The sequence below is a fragment of the Oryza glaberrima genome, chromosome 5, assembly GCF_000147395.1.
Source record: "Oryza glaberrima chromosome 5, OglaRS2, whole genome shotgun sequence".
In the NCBI taxonomy this organism is placed as follows: domain Eukaryota; kingdom Viridiplantae; phylum Streptophyta; class Magnoliopsida; order Poales; family Poaceae; genus Oryza; species Oryza glaberrima.
The window spans coordinates 3,483,257-3,501,333 of record NC_068330.1 but is presented as its reverse complement, the minus strand read 5'-3'; the positions used below and the strand labels follow the sequence as shown (position 1 = coordinate 3,501,333).

Below are 18,077 nucleotides of genomic sequence, written 5' to 3'. Positions count from 1 at the left end.
TGTCGTCTCGAATCCCAACCACGACTAGACGGCGGCATTTCTGTAAATAAAAAAAATCAATTAACGAGACACAGTGGTACTCCTTCGGTCCCATTTTAAATACAGTTATAGTAGTATTTCTGTTTCTAACGTTTAATCATTCGTTTTATTTAAAATCTGTTTATATAAAACATGAATATAAAAAAATATGATAAAACATGAATAGTACAACGAATCTAGAATTAGATGTGACATATTCTAATATAATAAATTTGAATAGAGGTATATCCAGATTTATAGTATCCGCTTTTTATTTATAGGATGAAAGAAGTATAACTTGGTTTTTTAAAATTTTCTTATAAACACTTTAAATAAGACATACTATTGAACCGACGCTATATTTCGTAGCTATATTTAAAATTAGAGGGCGAGGTAGTAGAAGAAACCGACGCTTTGATGGGTTTTGGGCTTTTGTGCTGCTCTTTTTTCGTAACTGGCTCTCTCCTCCTCTGCTCCACTGCTGCTCCGCCTCTGCTCGTGTGAGCCCCCAGCCTCCATTCCTGCCTGCCTGCCTGCCTCCTGCTGCTCCTCCCCGGATCGAAATCGATCTCTCCTCTTCCTCCTCCTCCTCCTCTTCTCCATCTCTCCAGATTCCACAAGCCACGCAGGATATGCTGCTCTGATTGATCTCTCTCCACGTCGGGGTAATGATCTCTCTCTCTCTCTTTTTCTTTTTCTTTTTTTTTTCTTTCTTCGTGTGTGCGTGTGTGATCTCCGGTTTGGTTCTTGGTGCCTGCTGCTATAGTCTACTAGTCTACTGCTACTTACCTTTTTGATTGTTGGGAGCGGGGATGATGGGTTGTGTGTTACTGTACCTGATCTGCGGGTTTCTCGTCCCGTTTCGCCAAGATTTTTTTTCTCGTCCCCGGCCGCGAGTTCGTGCTTCTTGCGGTCGTCTGTTGTTGCCTGTTGGGTGTTCGATCTATGATTCGCGAGGAGAATGAGTGGCGGTTTGTGCTTGTGTTGCAGTGACTGTTTCTTTTTTTTCTTTTTTTTTAAATACTATATTCTTTAGGGAGACCTGCGATTGGGGATCGTACAGAGGTTGATGCTATGTTGTGCGTATAAATCCAGTAAAAAGTTACTAGTTGACTCTTTTCAACCATTTTTCTGTATAATTTATATGATCTGAATGGCATCGATTCATCCATCTGTTGTTCTTATTACGCATGTCACCTAGTAATGAATGTGATCTCAGTTTCTTGAATTCAATGTTTATTTTTTCGGCTTGTTTAGAGCAGATAGATTTATTTGTTCTTGGATTAAAAAAAGGAAAAGAAAAGACCAAGCAATTCAGTATTCGTATCACGAATACGGGTTTATATGTATGTTGAGACTTAGGAATCTCTGAACCTGAAGTGCAAATGTGCAATATATGTTTGATCAAGATTTTCTCTTCCGCCGTAGACCATTTAATCAATTGTTGTCTCAATAAAGTTGGCAGATCATAAGGTGGTGACACTTTTCATCACTCGTCACCTCTTGATGCGTCTATCTAGGTGTAAGACTGATCAATGCATGTGTTGTGGATCCCCGGCCTTCAATAATATTGAACTGGTCGGTCCTGTTTATCACTTCTTTGGTGGATAGACATCGACAAGAACATTTTTTTGGTTGCAAGCTTGTGACATCTTGCTTGAAGCACAGAGTTTTGATCGATGTGGGGCAGAATTTGTGTTGCCCATTCTTCTTGTCTGGAGGGAGTTATCCTGTTGCCTGACCTACCTATCAGCAACACGCCTGTAGTTGCTGTGTCTTTTGCAGTTGGACGTGTGATAGATAACCAAGTGCCAGCCAATTTTATTGTGCAAATAAGTTTTTGACGATTTTGTAGTTGCAAGATTTGACCAACTTTGACTCCTCCAGTTTTTGGAGTATGCAAATGCACACCTTATATTTTCTTATCTATATTGACTTGAGAAAGACTGGGTTATAGAAACACATGATTTGTTTGTTACGGATGCTGTGTTATTTTTACACTCCTTATATAAAATGTATTTATTTTCAGAAAATAGTTGTACAGTACACTGGCAATTTACTTTACTATAAATCTATTATTGATCAGTTTGAAAGACGTTTCTTATATATTATTCGATTTCTAATATAGTGAAATTCTCGAAGTAGTATGTTCTTTCTATTTCTAAAAGAAGAAACATCACTGTCGTTAACTAGTACATGTTATTATGGGCTTTCCGACAGTGACACTGATAAGATCATGGATGATATGATACTTTTGCCTCCTCCATAGCTGTCAATGGTGTGGTCCCTGCGTTTCTGCATCTAATTGTCTAATTTTGCATATTGGACATCTTCATTAGTAGGATATATATTGGCATTCTTTGATAGGATTTAGCATTCTATTATACAAAGTGTGCAAGACCTACTCTTCTGTTGTCTAGACCATTGGATAATTTTATTTTCCCCTTTGTACATGCAAGTCGCTTAATGGGAGCTGAATATCAGAACATTGTTTTATTAGCAGTTTACATTTCTGGCTTTCAAGATCATTTAGTACTGACTATTGCCCTTTTTGTACTCCCTCCGTTTTTTAATATATGATGCTGTTGATTTTTTTTAGATACGTTTGTCCATTTGTCTTATTCAAAAAAATTATTTAATTATCATTTATTTTAATGTGACTTGATTTATCATCAAATGTTCTTTAAGTATGACTTAAATATTTTTATATTTGCACAAAAAATTTGAATGAGACAAATGGTTAAATGATGGTCGAAAAGTTAACGGCGTCATATATTAAAAAAGGATGTAGTACTAGATTACATTTTCCATGAATGTTGAAATGAATCAATGATTAATTTGAAATTTTGGGTCACTGACGTCTGCTTTAAGTTTGTACTACAGATAATGTTCCTGCTTTTTCTATCTTATTCTCAAGTGTATGTGCATTTTTCTCATTTCTCACTTGTTCTTGGAAATGCAGTCAGGTCTTCACCCTTGAGGGAATTTTCATTATCTTATTAAAATGGAGAAAATGCAAAAGACGCAATCAAGGAAATCCAGCTCATGGTGGTGGGATAGCCATATTAGTCAAAAAAGTTCTAAGTGGCTCTCCGATAACTTAGAAGGTAAGGAATGAGACCATAATCTTTTTCTTGTCTTACATGCTGGAATAAGAACATACTTCGTTTGCTAGCCATGAGATTTGTAAGATCTTGGTCATGATGGTTTCAATATTAGTCTCCAATTTAACTAGGATGCTAGTTATTTATTTCCTGAACATAATTATTCTTTTAAATGAACAGTGATGGAGACACAGATAAAAGAAACGCTGGAGCTTATTGAGGAAGGAGAAACCTCTGCAGAAAAGGCTGGGGTTCTTATTACTCACGTACAGAACTTTCAGCAGATGTATCGTGTTCTTGCTGAGCGATATGGCAATGTGACTGGAGAATTGCGCAAAAATATCCCATCATCTCTGCAATCATCTGTCTCCTTTGGCATCTCAGAATCAGATTCTGAGGCACAGTCTCCTTCATCACCAGAGCGTGACTTGCAAGAGAAGATGTCACAAAAGCAAAAACCGCGATCAGATTGCTTTGATGTTTCTATTGGCTCTGGTATGAGTTCTGACATATCCAAGAAGGGGAGTGATGGGTCTTCATCATCTTCAGAATCTGATTTAGAGCTTGATGAGGCTAAAGAAGAAAATGGCAATAGCATTTTTTATGCCCTAAGTCAAAAAATTATTGAGCTCGAGGATGAGCTTCATGAAGTAAGGGGTAAATTTGATGCTTCCGAGGAAAAGAACATGCGTTGCCATTGTAATTTTGGTGCTAACTCAGAACTGTCTGAACATGAGGAAAAGCAACAGGTTTCAGATGTGGAAACCAGTAGCCTTCAGAAGGATCTTGATGAAGTCAAAAGTGCAAAGGAAGCATTGGAAGCTGTTGTATTGGTGAACAAAGATGAAATTGATAGGCTGAAGGAATCAATGGTGTCGGCAGCCAAGCAGTTTGAAGTTGAACTTGCACATCGTGATACTGAAATTGATAAGTACAAGCAGGAGCTTGAGGTACTTTCGGAGAAGTATCTACATGATATATCTGCTCTTGAGGCTGAAATTGGAAAGCTCCAGGGAGTCATCAAGAACTTTGAAGATGACATTGCAAAAATATCACAGGAGAAATTGCTGCTCGAGTCTCGAGTTGAAGAGCTTGAGCAGTCAGTCAACAGCTCAAATTATTCGGTTTCTGAGATGGTTAAGCTGCAAGAACTAATGAAGGATACACAAGCAGAATTAGAACAGGTTTCACAGGAGAAAGAAGTGCTCAGAGAACGTGTTCTTGAATTTGAGCAACTTTTTAGGGACTTTGAGAATTCAGGCATGGAGGTTGCAAAGCTACCAGAAACCATCAAGAACCTGGGAGCCCAGATAGAGGGAACACTACAGGAGAAATCAGTACTCCAGGACAGGATTAAGGAGCTGGAGCAGGTTGTCCATGATTCATTGCAGAACCATTCACTGGAGAAGTCCTCTCTGAGTGCTGAGCTTTCAAAATTATCCGAAGCCAATGCTTCTCTTGAAGCCAAGTTGGCATCCGTGGAGGCAGAGCTCAAACAAGTTTACGACGAAAAGGCTAATGAATCCCTCAACAGCGAGAAGGAAATCTCCAGGCTGAATCAAGAACTGGCCAATGTAAAAACCGATCTGGAATTGCTGTTATCCGAGAAACCCCTGGTGGACAACAAATTAACCACTCTACTAACTGACATCACAACTCGGGATGAAACGATGAAGCAGATGGATGATCAACTGAATCAGCTTCAGCTTGAGCATTCCAAGCTAATGGCACAGGCCAATCTCGCCCGCAAGTCCCTGTCAGAACTGCATGCTCGGGTATGCGAGCTCGAGAAAGAGGTAGAGATGCAGAAGCTTGTGATCTCTGAGAGCGCCGAGGGGAAGCGCGAGGCGATCAGGCAATTGTGCTTCTCACTCGAGCACTACCGCAGCGGGTACCAGGAGCTGCGGCAGCTGCTGCACGACCAGAAGAGACCACTGGTGATGGCAACATGAACCAAAGCTAGTGATCCTGATGCCATCCTTCTCGGATGCTTTGTGGATGTTTTCTGTCAATGGCAATGCATTGCTTTCTTGTGTCTCTCTCTCTTCTACCAGTAGCTTTGCTGCTGCTCTAGAACTTGTGCACTGTTGCTTCTTCGGCTACTAAGAATTCTGTGTTGCGTTTTGCAATGTGATGGGATAATCAATATCGTTTCTTGTGTACTCTTGTTACTCTGGTTACTGTCGTCAGGTAATGGGCATAGTGATGTCTATCAATCTACATTGATCTTTGAAAGATGATATGAGTATCAGCTGTCAACTTTGTCAAATGTGTGGATTATCCTTGTGCTTTCCAATCCAATCAATGATGAGTTTGACAAGGCAGCAGGCACTTTGTTCTCTGATTTGATTCTTTTAACCTGTATTTTGATTCTCGTACGTTGTTCTTTTGGGAATGTTTCTCTTGTATTGTTGAGCAAAATCAACTAAAAAAGTGTAGGACGTGTGTGCCCAATCAACAATTATGTCATCATGGGTTTTTTTGGGATGTGTTGTCTGTTTCTTTTACTTTCTTTCACTGCCCTCAATTTTAACCTCACACTATACTGTTGTTTCAGAAGATAATAGTAGCATCTAATCCGATGCGAGGTTAAAGACAATGGGATTTCTCAATTTGCATAATCAGTAAGACAATGAAAAAAAAAGAGATTTTCTAACTTGCATAATCGTTTAGGTCAATACCCTTTCCTTTTTTTTTTTCGAAATACAGAAGTCATGTCATGTGGGAGGGCTGCAGTATAGCCGACCTCGTCGTAGGAACACAAGGGCAGACTCGACAGCGATCGTGGAGTAGGTTGCCTTGTTATCATCTTAGAGATAAGGCAGGTATAGTTAAATTAGAATTTTAATAAATCAGGATTGAGTTAGATCGAGTTTGTAAGGGAATAGGAATTGAGTTGTTTAGAGAGTCGCGACAATATAAGAAGTTGTAATCGTACTAAGGAAACTGGAATGAAGAATTAGGCCCCATTTGAAACAAAGGAAAAACAGAGAAATTTCAAAGGATTTACACCCTATGGGAAATAATCCTATTAGTCCCTTTGAAACAAAGGATTGATTCCTACCAATTCTTTTGAAATTCCTATGAAATGGACTATTGTAGAGAAATTTTGGAGAAAAATTAGCATGAGGTCTTACCTCATGTTTTCTTCTTTCCGTGTCTTGAATTCCTACGTTTTTCCTGCGTGACTATCAAATGGTAGCTTTGAAACTTTCGTGTGTTTTCAAATCCCGTAGGAATCCAATGAACATGACATTATATTCCTACGTTTTTCCAATTCCCGTGTTTTGACAATCTTGCGTTTCAAATGGGCCCTTAAATCAATCTCTGATTCTCCCTATATCTATCCTCCCTCAACTCCCTGAACCCATCAACCATGCGAGCCCTTTTCTCTATTTTGCACAATTCTTTCTTGAGAAAACCTTGTAGTGTCGTGCAGGATGGTCGTCCGTATTGATTTGCTTGGCGTTGGTGTTGTTGGCCTTTGCGGGGATGTGATGCTGCAAAGTCAAAGACTGAGGCCCATCGTTGTGGAGTCGGAGTTGCTGTGTCATTATGCCAGGTACAACAACGATGACACAGGTTTATGGTGAAGTCAGAGCTCCTGTGTTACTATTGTATTTTGTCGGGCTGACCGAAGGAGGTCATCCAATGTAATTAAGATGGAGGAAAAAATGTTTACAAGAAAGTTTTTCATCGACAGCGAGCTATTGAGGAAGGATGTGCACCAAAGCACACGCACCGACACCACATGCCAACCACATAAACACAAGCTATAGAGAGGAAAGTCGAACGCCAAACTAGCCACCGTATGCTAGACCGGTCGCCGCTGGGTATACAACAACACCACAGAAAGGATGGCATGCGTTCACTGTGAAGTCGAAGATGTTTTGTCACTAATGCACAAGCCTGACAAACGATGACATGTGTTTGGGTCCCATCGATGGCCTGATGTTAGTGGCCTGGTGTTGGGTTGTAGTTGTGCGTGCTATGGCTTTGTCTAGCTAGCAGTGGTGGTGTTTGTTGTCTAGGCTTTTTTACTCTCACTTATTGAAATATAATTGATAGCTCTTCTCCCGGTTTCATTTAGAAAAAAGGATAGCAAAAGGTTATCAGTTTGATCACTGCAAAGTGCTAATTAATCCAATTGTTGTAGGCAATAATCTCAGCAGCAGCCAAACTTTGGATAACAAAATGGCATGGCCACAACTCACAACATTTGGATTACAGAAAACATTGATGCTATTCTATAAACTAACATCATTCTCAGAACATAAACTAACCAATACAATTAAATAAATTTGATTTTAAGATTTTAAATATTCTCCAACTTGTAAGAGTAGTACACAATACACAACATATAAATTTGATTTTGAGATTTTTTTAAATAATCAATAGGGACAAATAATCAGAAGGATGGCATCAGACCTTTTCACTAACAATCTCCACCCTTGAAATAACTTTTAGTTTAAGAGAATTCTTTCACTCTAATAACTCATATTTGCTCTCAACTATGTGCCCAGGGGCGTAGTCAGAATTTTCTCAAGCCTAAGGCTTAACTAGTGTAATTTACATAATTTTGCCTTTATCTTACACATTTTGGGGTTTTGAAATGTAATTTGTAATGGATATCTGGCTAAGGAGTAGGGTTGCAGCCCTACTTGCCGTACTCCTATTTCCACCATTGGCGGTGCATAACTCAACCTTGTAGTAAGAAAACATCTTTTTCTTTTTCTTTGCCATCAAGGGATGCATTTAAATTTAGAATTAATTGGATCCATGCTATTATAACTTTCATACTTTTGAAATATGCATGCTACTACTATTAATCCATTTGAAGTCGTACAGAGCTCAGAGCCATTGTTATTGGTGAACTCGTGCCACCTCGGTCACGATCTCCACGCCAAAAGTTGTGGCGTTGAGATGTTATAGCTCATTGCAATTTGGGTTGTCACTGAGGTGACAATTCATTCTGCAATAAGTTTTTCAAAATAGTCTAATTGTCAAATTTTCAGCCGTTTGTTCCCAGCCCTTAATTCTAATCTTGCGCAAACTAGATTGTTTTAGAAGATAATAGTTGCATCCAATCCAATGTGAGGTTGACCATGCGATTTTCAACCTGCATAATCAGTATTTCAGTAAGACCATGACAACAATGCGATTTTCTAACTTCGTTACTTACTCCCTCCGTTTCAGGTTATAAGACGTTTTGACTTTAGTAAAAGTTAAACTGTTTTAAGTTTGACTAAGTTTATAGAAAAAGGTAGTAACATTTTCAACCCAAGACAATTTATTATGAAAATATATTCAATTATTGATTTGATGACACTAATTTAGTATTATAAATATTACTATATTTGTCTATAAACTTAGTCAAACTTGAAACAGTATGATTTTGACCAATGTCTAAACGTCTTATAATTTGAAATGGAAGGAGTAAATAGTCATTTACGATAATAAATGACCATCAATGATGTTTAGGACTGTATTTTATCATGCTTTTAAAAGTTTGACCAGCAATGATTTCTTAGTTTAGAAAAAAATGATATAAGTAGATTTCCTTGAAAAATATTGTCATAATATCATTAATTTAGTATATTTTAAAGTCATTCTGATATTAAATTAATGGCCAAACTAAAGTTCCAAGAGTTTCTCCAAATCTTTTTATTTGACTAGAGGAAATCCTATGTACACCCTACATGAAGCAAGAAGGTTGATATCGTGCAGGTAGAGAACTTCTGAACATATGCCTTGACTTGCTTTCCACCCTGGAAAAATGATCGCTTTTTTCATACTCGATCTGTGCCATCTATCAAACTTACTGTTGTTGGCAAGTACTTGAGATCTGCCCATGTGTCACATGAAACTTGTTTGCATGCTAGAATTAAAATCAGTTTCAGCAAATGCATGACTATGTTATTATTTAGGAAGAGCATAATTAGGTGCCCGTGTCCTCATATATTAAGAATAAATTACACAAAACCGTGGGTACAGTGATTCAAGTTGTACAAAATCATAAGGAGTATTGTCACGTAGCATATAGCCCCGGTTACTATGATGCTTTCACTAAACCACACAATTGACCAATTTAACGAAAATCCAACAAGTCGGTCTACACAAGTTCTCTCATCCACTGTACTTATGTCAACATTTAAGAGTTTCATGTCACATGTTCAGATTTAAATAGAATTTGTTAATATTGTTGTTTTGTGAAATACTAATACCATAATACTTGGGGTTATATGTAAATATCAAATTCCCCACAGTTTTATGCAAGTTGGATCACAATACTGGAGATTTATGCAATTTACTCATATATTAATTGATTAAAGTATAAAAGCAACTTCTACAGCTGCATTCGATGGATGAAATTCTAGGTTAGTTTAGGGGCACACAAAATGAAACATACACTAACGTATAATTAATCAAGTACAAGCAATTATTACAAACTTTAAAAAAGATTTATTTAATTTTTTAAAGAAAATTCTATATTTTCTTTTTTGCAAAAATGCATAGTTTGTAGTTTGATAATTGTTCTAACGGAAAACGAAGACGAGGAAGTTGTAATTTGGAGTTAGAGGATAGAACGAAGCGTAAGTAGTTGCAGACTTGCAGTTCTGTCCGCTGCCAACTTAATTATACGAGGACACAAAAGAAGAAACTAACAGTTGACATCTGTGGACCATTGTCAGTATGATTGGGCTAGTTAGTTAGACACTACTGCCTCAATACCTCATGCACAACCATTGTTTGACCAAGAACAAAAGAATCATTTTGGACCTAAGCTGAAGTATTATATTATTTCCGCTATTATGGATTAATCATATTCATGAAATCTAATATAGAGGTCTGGTTTTTACCAATCCATTATCTAAAAAACATTCATGAAATCTAACGGAATATTTTCATAACGCGTTAAGGCCACTTGTTATTTTCACCAACGAATGAAAAATTGTAATTTGAACTCAATTATTGAACAGATCCAAATATGTAGTCCCAAAAACTGAAGCTTTTGGTATGAAAAAACAATCGGAAAAGGTACTAGCATCAACGAGTTTTTGCTTGCAGCACATGGAAGGCGTCCTTTTTCCTAGCTGGACAGGGTATCGATGCAAAATTTCTCACATGTCAAAGGGCCAAAAAGCTAGGGCTTATGAGAAGACAACCATTCACACTATACCAAACCCCAATTCTTTTCCTCTTGATAGGCCAAACCACTTTTCTTGCATAATAAAAAGGACCACCAAACAGCACATTTAGCAAAGCAAAGGAATAGAATTAGCAAAATAATTGATCCTTTGCATCTATAAAGCTTTGCCATCACATTGTGGTTACAATGCTAATATGATGGTTGTACTTTGATTAACTCCCCAAGTATAAAAATGAACTGTAGTTACCTCACCAAAACATTGTTTATGAGGCACATGATCTGCTCCGGTACTATCACCAAACAAGCCTAAAACAAAGAGTACCATTGGATCTATGACCAGAACCCCATAACTTCACTAGAGAAACCTCTCATTTGATAAGACAGTAATTACGAAAAACTACACTACCCCACCATCCGATGATATAGATTATGCCGATCTAACTGTCAGAAGTGTTCTTCATGTATGGATAGCCATGTCTTTTTTTTTAATCTAGCTTTAAATGTTCTAAAATTTAGGCAGGGTCAACTGATCCACATGGTCTTTTGATTTCTTCTAGTTGGCTGTTCCCCTGTCTTCCTCCCATGGAAATGACCCCAAGAAGAAAAACTAAAATGAAGTGAACTAACCAATGGGGGCTACCTACCAACCTATTTGTTGTCTTGTGCTCCTCTATAATTAGACCCAGCTTTCAAGCAAACTACTCTGGTCAAAGTCCCATAATAGTCCAGAGTTGCATCAGATGATCATAGTTTGGGGCTAAGCACAATTCTAAACAATATTTGCATGTTCATCCCAAAGAAAAGAGAATTCACAATTGATTTGGCCAGTGTTTATGATAGTTCACTGGTTTTGAATTGGACTATTTTATTTACAGGGAATACTAACACCCTGATCTGAGTTCCTGCTTGTTCTGGTGGAGATTGGAACACTGCATTTTTCTTTTCAAGGAAGAGGCTGCACAAACTGACATCAGGGAATCCAGGCTGGTTTATAAACTGACACTATACATTTCTTTGCATGTGTTCATAGCCCACTAAGGCTCTATTTTTAATTTAGGCCAAGATAATGACCTCACATAACTTTAAGGATCCTAAAACATGAATAGTATATGGTTTAGTATTGATAATAGGACCATCCCATCGTTGGCATGTTTATAAAACTGTTGCTGCCTTTGATTTAACCTTTTACAACATTTTATTTTTCCCCAGGAATTTTATAATATTATATTGATATATAGTAATAAAATTATTATACTATAAAATGATTTTTAGTGACAGATCTAGCAACATTTAATGTCAACGCTAAAGCCAATAAAAAGTTATTAGTAGAATGAATTCAAATACTATCAATGAAAAAATGTTAAAAGAAGCAATGCTAGATCTATGTGGTTGTTTTGTCAATAAGGGTATGAAATAAGTCCAGAATGATTTTATTATAGCAAATAGACAAGACATATTTCTAGTCAAAGTAAAGTGTAAGTAACACATAACCATAAACGACAAAAATGACACAAACTTTATTAATCATGATAAAACCGATAAACGAGTGAAACAGAAAACTGTTCAAGATATATTTTCGTCTCAACGGTTAACTTTGACCCTCCTGTTACATATTAAAGGCAAACACCGCAACACGAAAACAAATCATCACCCTATAAAAAAGTCTCCAAAATCCTATAAAATTATATATTGATATAGTAATAAAACTATTATACTAATTTATTTACAGATCTATCAACAATAAATATCAACGCCAAAACCATAAATTCAAATAATTCAATTAAAAATTGTCAGACGAAGTAACGCCTAGCTCAACCAAATATATCTCATCACAAATTTACCGATAAGAGTATGGAATAAATCTAATATAAATATATAATGATTTAATGTAGCTATACGTTCAAATCGATAAGATGCATTATGTCGCTAGAAGCTAAAAAGAAGTCAAAGTACCATATTGTTGTTTGTGAGTGGCACATACTTTATTTAATAAAACAGACAAATGAGTGGAATAGAAAGCCATCCAGATATATATTACCGTTTCAACATTTAAATGTACCCTTCTGCTATATATTAAAGGACAAACACCGCAACATGAAAACAATAAAATGTTTTCGATTGGATGAATTCAAATTCTATAAATAAAAAAATGTTAAAAGAAGCACGCTTAACTCAAATGCACGGATCTACATCATGGTTTTATCAACGAGAGTATGAAACAAGTCATAATTAAATGTAGCAAATCGACAAGATGTATTTTTGGTCAAAGTAAAGTCTAAGTTACAAATCACCATAAATGGTATGGTATGCACTTTATTAATTAATCATGATAAAACATCAAATAAGTGAAACAAAAAACCGTTCAAGAAATATATTTATCCCGTTGATTAACTTTGACTCTCCTGCTACATATTAAAGGCAAACACCACAGTAAAAAAACAAACCATCACCCCAAACATTAAAGAAAAACTTCCAAAATTTTGGAGATAAAAGTCTCAAAAGGTGGGGACTATTTTTGGTGAGAAGAAGAAATAAGGTTGAGCAGGTCCACCAGCCCAACCCTTCAAATGAACCTCACAAAACCATAAGAAAATGCCAGACATTTACTCTCAGAGTCAATAGCTTCCACATGTGAAAGCCCCTCTATCTCTCACACCCTTCTTTGTTAGAAGAAGCAAGCCTCAAGTTATGTCGCTAGAAGCTAAAAAGGAGTCAAAGTAACACATCGTTGTAGTGGCACGTACTTTATTAATTACGACAAAACCGACAAATGAGTATACATAAAGCCGTCGAGATGTATATTACCGTTTCAGCGATTAACTTTGACCCTTCTGTTACATATTAAAGAAGAAACATCACAACATGAAAATAAACCATCATCCGAACATAAAAAAAAACCCTCCAAAATTTATCTTAGAGAGAAAATACTCAATGGAAGGAAAAATTTTTAACGAGAAGAAGAAAAGAAGCTCATCAAATCATAAGAAATATTTTGGGTGTTACATCGAACGTTTGACCAGATGTTGGAAGGGGTTTTCGGACACGAATGAAAAATCTAATCTCATAACTCGCCTTGGAAACCGTGAGATGAATTTATTAAGCCTAATTAATCCGTCATTAGCACATGTTGGTTACTGTAGCACTTATGGCTAATCATGAACTAATTAGGCTCAAAAAATTCATCTCGCGATTTCCATGCAAACTGTACAATTAGTTATTCATTTTATCCATATTTAATACTCTATGCATGTGTCAAAAATTCGATGTGATGTTTTTAGGAAAAAAAGTTTTAAGAACTAAAGCAGGCCTCACAAAACCATAAGAAAATAGCATGCATTTACTCTCAAAGAGTCAATCAATAGCTCCCAAATCTGAAAGCCTCTCTCTATCTTTCTATCCATCTCTCCATTCATTCATCTCTCTTCATTTCCAATCCATCTCATCACCGACGACGCGAGAAGAGGGACGACCTTCCCCCATATAAAAACTCCACCTTTGTCTCCTCCCCTCCCCCCTTCCCTCCCATCCCCCGATTCGCCACCGCGAATCCCACCACCCCCCGCAGATCTCCGCCTCGGCGCCATTGCCCACCCTCCACGCCCCCGCCAGATTCGCCCAGATCCACAGCCGGGTAAGGCCTCGCTCGATTTCTTGGGTTTCTTGGGCTTCTTGCCTCTCCGATGATCGAAATGGGATCTCTTCCCGCGTGCAGGTGCATCCGGCGGCGTGGCTGGGGCGCCCTCGATCGGGAAGCTTTGATCTTCGTACCCTTTTTGCGGTGGGCGGGCGGCGGGCGGCGGAGGAGGAGGAGGAGATGGGTGTCGGCGGGGAGAAGTTCCAGCTGGGGACGGTGGGGGCGCTGAGCCTCTCCGTGGTGTCATCCGTCTCCATTGTCATCTGCAACAAGGCGCTCATGAGCTCCCTCGGCTTCAACTTTGGTGGGTGTTGGGAGATCTGGGCTCTTCTTTTCCTTTGCTTCCCCCCAAGCTTCTTGATTGGTCGCTTGCGATTCGCGTAGATCTGTGATGCTCTGCGAATTTCGTAGGGGTTGTTTTCAGCGAGGATTGCTTATTGATTTATGTGCTTAGATCAATTGTTAGATTTTTTTTTTTGTAGTGTTTGATTTTTGTGAATTTGGCCGTGGTATTTAATTTAGAGATGGGGAGAGCATCATTGTAGAGATAGTGGTAGGATAAAATGTTTCTCGAACTCATGCAGTTCTGGTGAAGCTTTTGAACAAAAAAAATTTGCTAAGAGGAGTAGTGAATATGAAACTTTGATGGTTTTGATGGTGTGGATTAGATTCAATTGTTTATACTAGTGCAGTGAACAAGCTTTAGTAGCACATCTACCAGGTTGCTTGACGCAGGGGAGTAATATCCTTGTTTGATCTGGTGCTGCAATTTGAATTATGAACTCATGCACTGTATGTGGAACTTATTGTCAAGCTTGACTTGTGCCTTTTTTGTGCAGAACATAGGTTGACTTGTGTTGATTGTAGCCTCCTTTTTCACCTACCATTTTCTGTTACTTCTTTTCTCAAATGCATTGCAATGTATTAGTGTTTGTAGAATTTACATGAATATAAATGACACTAACTGTTTTTCCATACATGGAATTGTATTTTGCAGCCACTACCTTGACGAGTTGGCATCTTCTTGTCACATTTTGCTCCCTCCATGTAGCATTATGGATGAAGTTCTTCGAGCACAAGCCTTTCGACTCGAGAACTGTCATGGGATTTGGAGTGCTCAATGGCATCTCCATTGGCCTCCTCAACTTGAGTCTTGGTTTTAATTCTGTTGGATTTTACCAGGTACAAGGTTTGCGATCTTCTTTACGTTGATTCTTGTACCGGCCAGAATTTCCTAGTTAATTCACTGCAGTCCTGTGCTTATTGGGTGTCTGGTACAGTAGTAAACTAGTAGTGATACTTATTTTTGACCCTTGGTACAATGATAGCTAGAGGTACAGGTAAAGTAAATATCTTCTTGTTGATGTGTTGCAGTTTTATCTATTGCTGTTTGTACAATAAACTTATTACAGAAGGCTTTTATTACAGCACAACATTTTATTGCAAGCATTTATTGCAATTTATGTGCCCTTTCTTCCACACTAATCAATCCACCTAACTTATGCCGAAATGTCCTTTATGTCTAGATGACAAAGCTGGCTATCATCCCATGCACTGTTATTTTGGAGACTCTTTTCTTCAGGAAGAAGTTCAGGTTTGTGTTTTATACCTTTGTGCGCCCGTGTGATGATGTCTTGAGCTAACCCTTGTCTGAATTGACACTGTAGCCGGAGTATCCAACTGTCCCTTTCAGTGCTCCTCTTTGGTGTCGGCGTTGCAACAGTGACTGATCTGCAACTCAATGCTGTGGGATCCGTATTGTCCTTGCTGGCAATTATTACAACCTGCATCGCGCAAATTGTATCCTTCAACTTCAGCCCTTATTTTCCTCTTCCCAAAAAATGAAATTTTATGCATAATCACCCTGTAGTGAGAAAGTAGAATTTTCATACACGGTCAGGCTTTTATTATCATCTTTGGTCAGTCACACTTGATTCTGGTTTGAGTATTCAAGTAGGCAATACATCTTGTTTACATTTGCAATGTTAGATAACTCGATATTTGCCAACAGTATCTCTTGCGATGTCGCTCCCCTTCTAAATAAACAGAAGCTACTAGTGTAACTATTTTTTTGTTTTCCTTTTGATCACTATTATGGATCACAATTTTGTAGTACTCTATTTTGTTGTTGGTTTCTGTCATCCTTAACCAGCTATTAGATGACAAACACTATCCAGAAGAAGTTCAAGGTTTCTTCAACCCAATTATTATACCAATCTTGCCCCTATCAATCACTGACCCTCTTCCTTATTGGTCCATTCCTTGATGGATTTTTGACTAACCAAAATGTATTTGCATTCGACTACACATCCCAAGTTGTGGTAAGCAGTGAAACAACTTTCGAAGACTTACTTTGACCTTGTTTTATCTGATTCTGATTTTGCCCTTGTTTCTTATGCAGTTTTTCATTGTATTATCGTGCTTGATATCTGTCTCAGTGAACTTCAGCACTTTCCTTGTGATCGGAAAGACTTCTCCTGTCACTTACCAAGTCCTGGGCCATCTTAAAACATGCCTAGTACTGACCTTTGGTTATGTTTTGCTTCATGACCCATTTAGCTGGAGAAACATACTCGGCATCCTAATTGCAGTAGTTGGAATGGTCTTATACTCATACTTCTGCACATTGGAGGGCCAGCAAAAAAACGCCGAAGTCTCCCCACAACAGGTAGCTTCCAGTCTGAATTTTATTGCTTGCAAATGGTTCACCATTAGTTCTGGAATCGTTTCAATTGTTCCCACATATCTTATCAGCTCTTCAAAACGCCATATATTACAGGCGAAAGAAGGCGATTCGGCTCCTTTGATCTCAGACTCTCTGAGCAAAGTTGAGAACGGAGGTGGAGTGGTTGATGATGAGCCTCTCAAGGTACCGATGTGGAGCTCAAAGTACTCAAGGGCGTGAAAATACCTTCCTTCTAGATGGTGGCATTATACAGGATTCAATTTGGTAGGCGGATAGTAGGGTTGGAAGCCAACCCAGATTGTAATGAACATTCCAGTTACATTTTTGGGTTTATTTAACATTACTATCTAGTATCTACTAGCAGTAAAAGGGTTCTTGGGAAGATTTTACCTTCAAGATAGCAGATCTGCCTTGAAACTTAGACAACAGATATTGTATGAGTGTATCTGGATATGCTCCACATCTTTCTCACTGTAACTTCCTATGGGAACATAGATCCACAGATAGACTTCATTCTTTTGTACCAAAGATCCAGAGAACTAGAGATCTGCAAGGTTCAAGTTTGTGACTGTAAGTTTATTTTTACTTTGGACCCAGTGATGGAGCTTTTGTATATTTAGGACCAAGTGCAAAGAGGGGTTCTTTTCCAACAAGTTTTCAATGCAATAACATGGAACAATTGTTCTCTTCAATCATGTAATTTCCCATGTTCAAAACAATATTTTTGGCTGAGTGAATCGAATGCCGCATGAACCGATTATCCTTTATGTCTCGCGGGTTTTCATGACTGGTGTACAGACGATGGCTCAACATTTTATATCTATCAGAGGATGTAACCATCAGAGTAAAATGAAGTCCTAAAATAAGTTTATCTTATATTTATACACGAATCTGGATAGAGATAAGTATGTAAAAATGTTCATGGTTTTGAAAAACACCATTACTATTTAACTATTTAAAATCATGTCACTGTTGTTTCATAGTTATATGCCACTTCTTGACTCTTCTGTACACTTAATAGATTTTTTGGACCAAATTGCCCATCTTCTTATTCACCCCATCTCCCTTGTTCATCTTTTCACCGAAGATGTTCATCCCCACCGTCGTTGTCGAGGACGACGATGGCTGTACCCAACGCCTGTGCTGCGCGAACATCCCTAGCGACGAGCCCGAGCCGGCGTGGCTAGGGCGCTAGACGCGAGGCTACCAAGGCCAGGGAAGACCTCGACGAGGCGGCTCCAGTTCTAATTCAATATACCCTTCATCCCATAATATAAAGCATGATCAAATTTGGCATAATCTTCTCATATACTATAAAGTTTATTGCAACAATTATAACCATCTTAAAATAAATTTAAATGTCAATTCAATTATATTAATTTTAGCAAATAAAATTTAACTTATATTATAATAATTGTTGGTTAAATGTTTTTAAAGTTGAATTTTGGAATGTGTGCGTGCCTTATAATATTATAGGACAGAGAG

At 37.9% G+C, this 18,077-nt stretch overlaps 2 protein-coding genes across 3 annotated transcripts; both read left to right on the top strand.

Annotated features, from left to right (window-relative positions):
- Positions 1–424: 424 nt before the first annotated feature.
- On the top strand, positions 425–5,342 carry LOC127774134 (protein NETWORKED 4B-like). The gene is made up of 3 exons (XM_052300417.1): positions 425–683; positions 2,981–3,125; positions 3,303–5,342. Exons 2-3 carry the CDS (start codon positions 3,023–3,025, stop codon positions 5,072–5,074), a joined length of 1,875 nt encoding a protein of 624 aa, XP_052156377.1. The 5' UTR covers positions 425–683; positions 2,981–3,022; the 3' UTR covers positions 5,075–5,342.
- Positions 5,343–13,774: 8,432 nt separating this feature from the next.
- On the top strand, positions 13,775–17,359 carry LOC127774688 (UDP-xylose transporter 3-like). 2 transcript variants are annotated; one of them, XM_052300973.1, is made up of 8 exons: positions 13,775–13,903; positions 13,985–14,210; positions 14,904–15,088; positions 15,433–15,500; positions 15,574–15,706; positions 16,066–16,227; positions 16,308–16,574; positions 16,686–17,359. In XM_052300973.1, the coding sequence occupies exons 2-8, from the start codon at positions 14,087–14,089 to the stop codon at positions 16,809–16,811; spliced, it is 1,065 nt and encodes a 354-aa protein (XP_052156933.1). In that variant the 5' UTR covers positions 13,775–13,903; positions 13,985–14,086; the 3' UTR covers positions 16,812–17,359. The 2 variants fall into 2 exon arrangements, with proteins under 2 accessions (XP_052156933.1, XP_052156934.1); XM_052300974.1 differs by having other exon boundaries at positions 16,661–17,359.
- The last annotated feature ends 718 nt before the right edge of the window (positions 17,360–18,077 follow it).

What these genes read in the sequence shown, in the direction of transcription:
- LOC127774134 (XM_052300417.1), top strand. Translation starts at nt 3,023, where the DNA reads ATGGAGAAAATGCAAAAGACGCAATCAAGGAAATCCAGCTCATGGTGG. An exon ending in GCTCTCCGATAACTTAGAAG is followed by an intron (nt 3,126 to 3,302) that starts GTAAGGAATGAG and finishes TTAAATGAACAG; the next exon opens with TGATGGAGACACAGATAAAA.
- LOC127774688 (XM_052300973.1), top strand. Translation starts at nt 14,087, where the DNA reads ATGGGTGTCGGCGGGGAGAAGTTCCAGCTGGGGACGGTGGGGGCGCTG. An exon ending in CTCCCTCGGCTTCAACTTTG is followed by an intron (nt 14,211 to 14,903) that starts GTGGGTGTTGGG and finishes TGTATTTTGCAG; the next exon opens with CCACTACCTTGACGAGTTGG. An exon ending in ACTACACATCCCAAGTTGTG is followed by an intron (nt 16,228 to 16,307) that starts GTAAGCAGTGAA and finishes TTTCTTATGCAG; the next exon opens with TTTTTCATTGTATTATCGTG.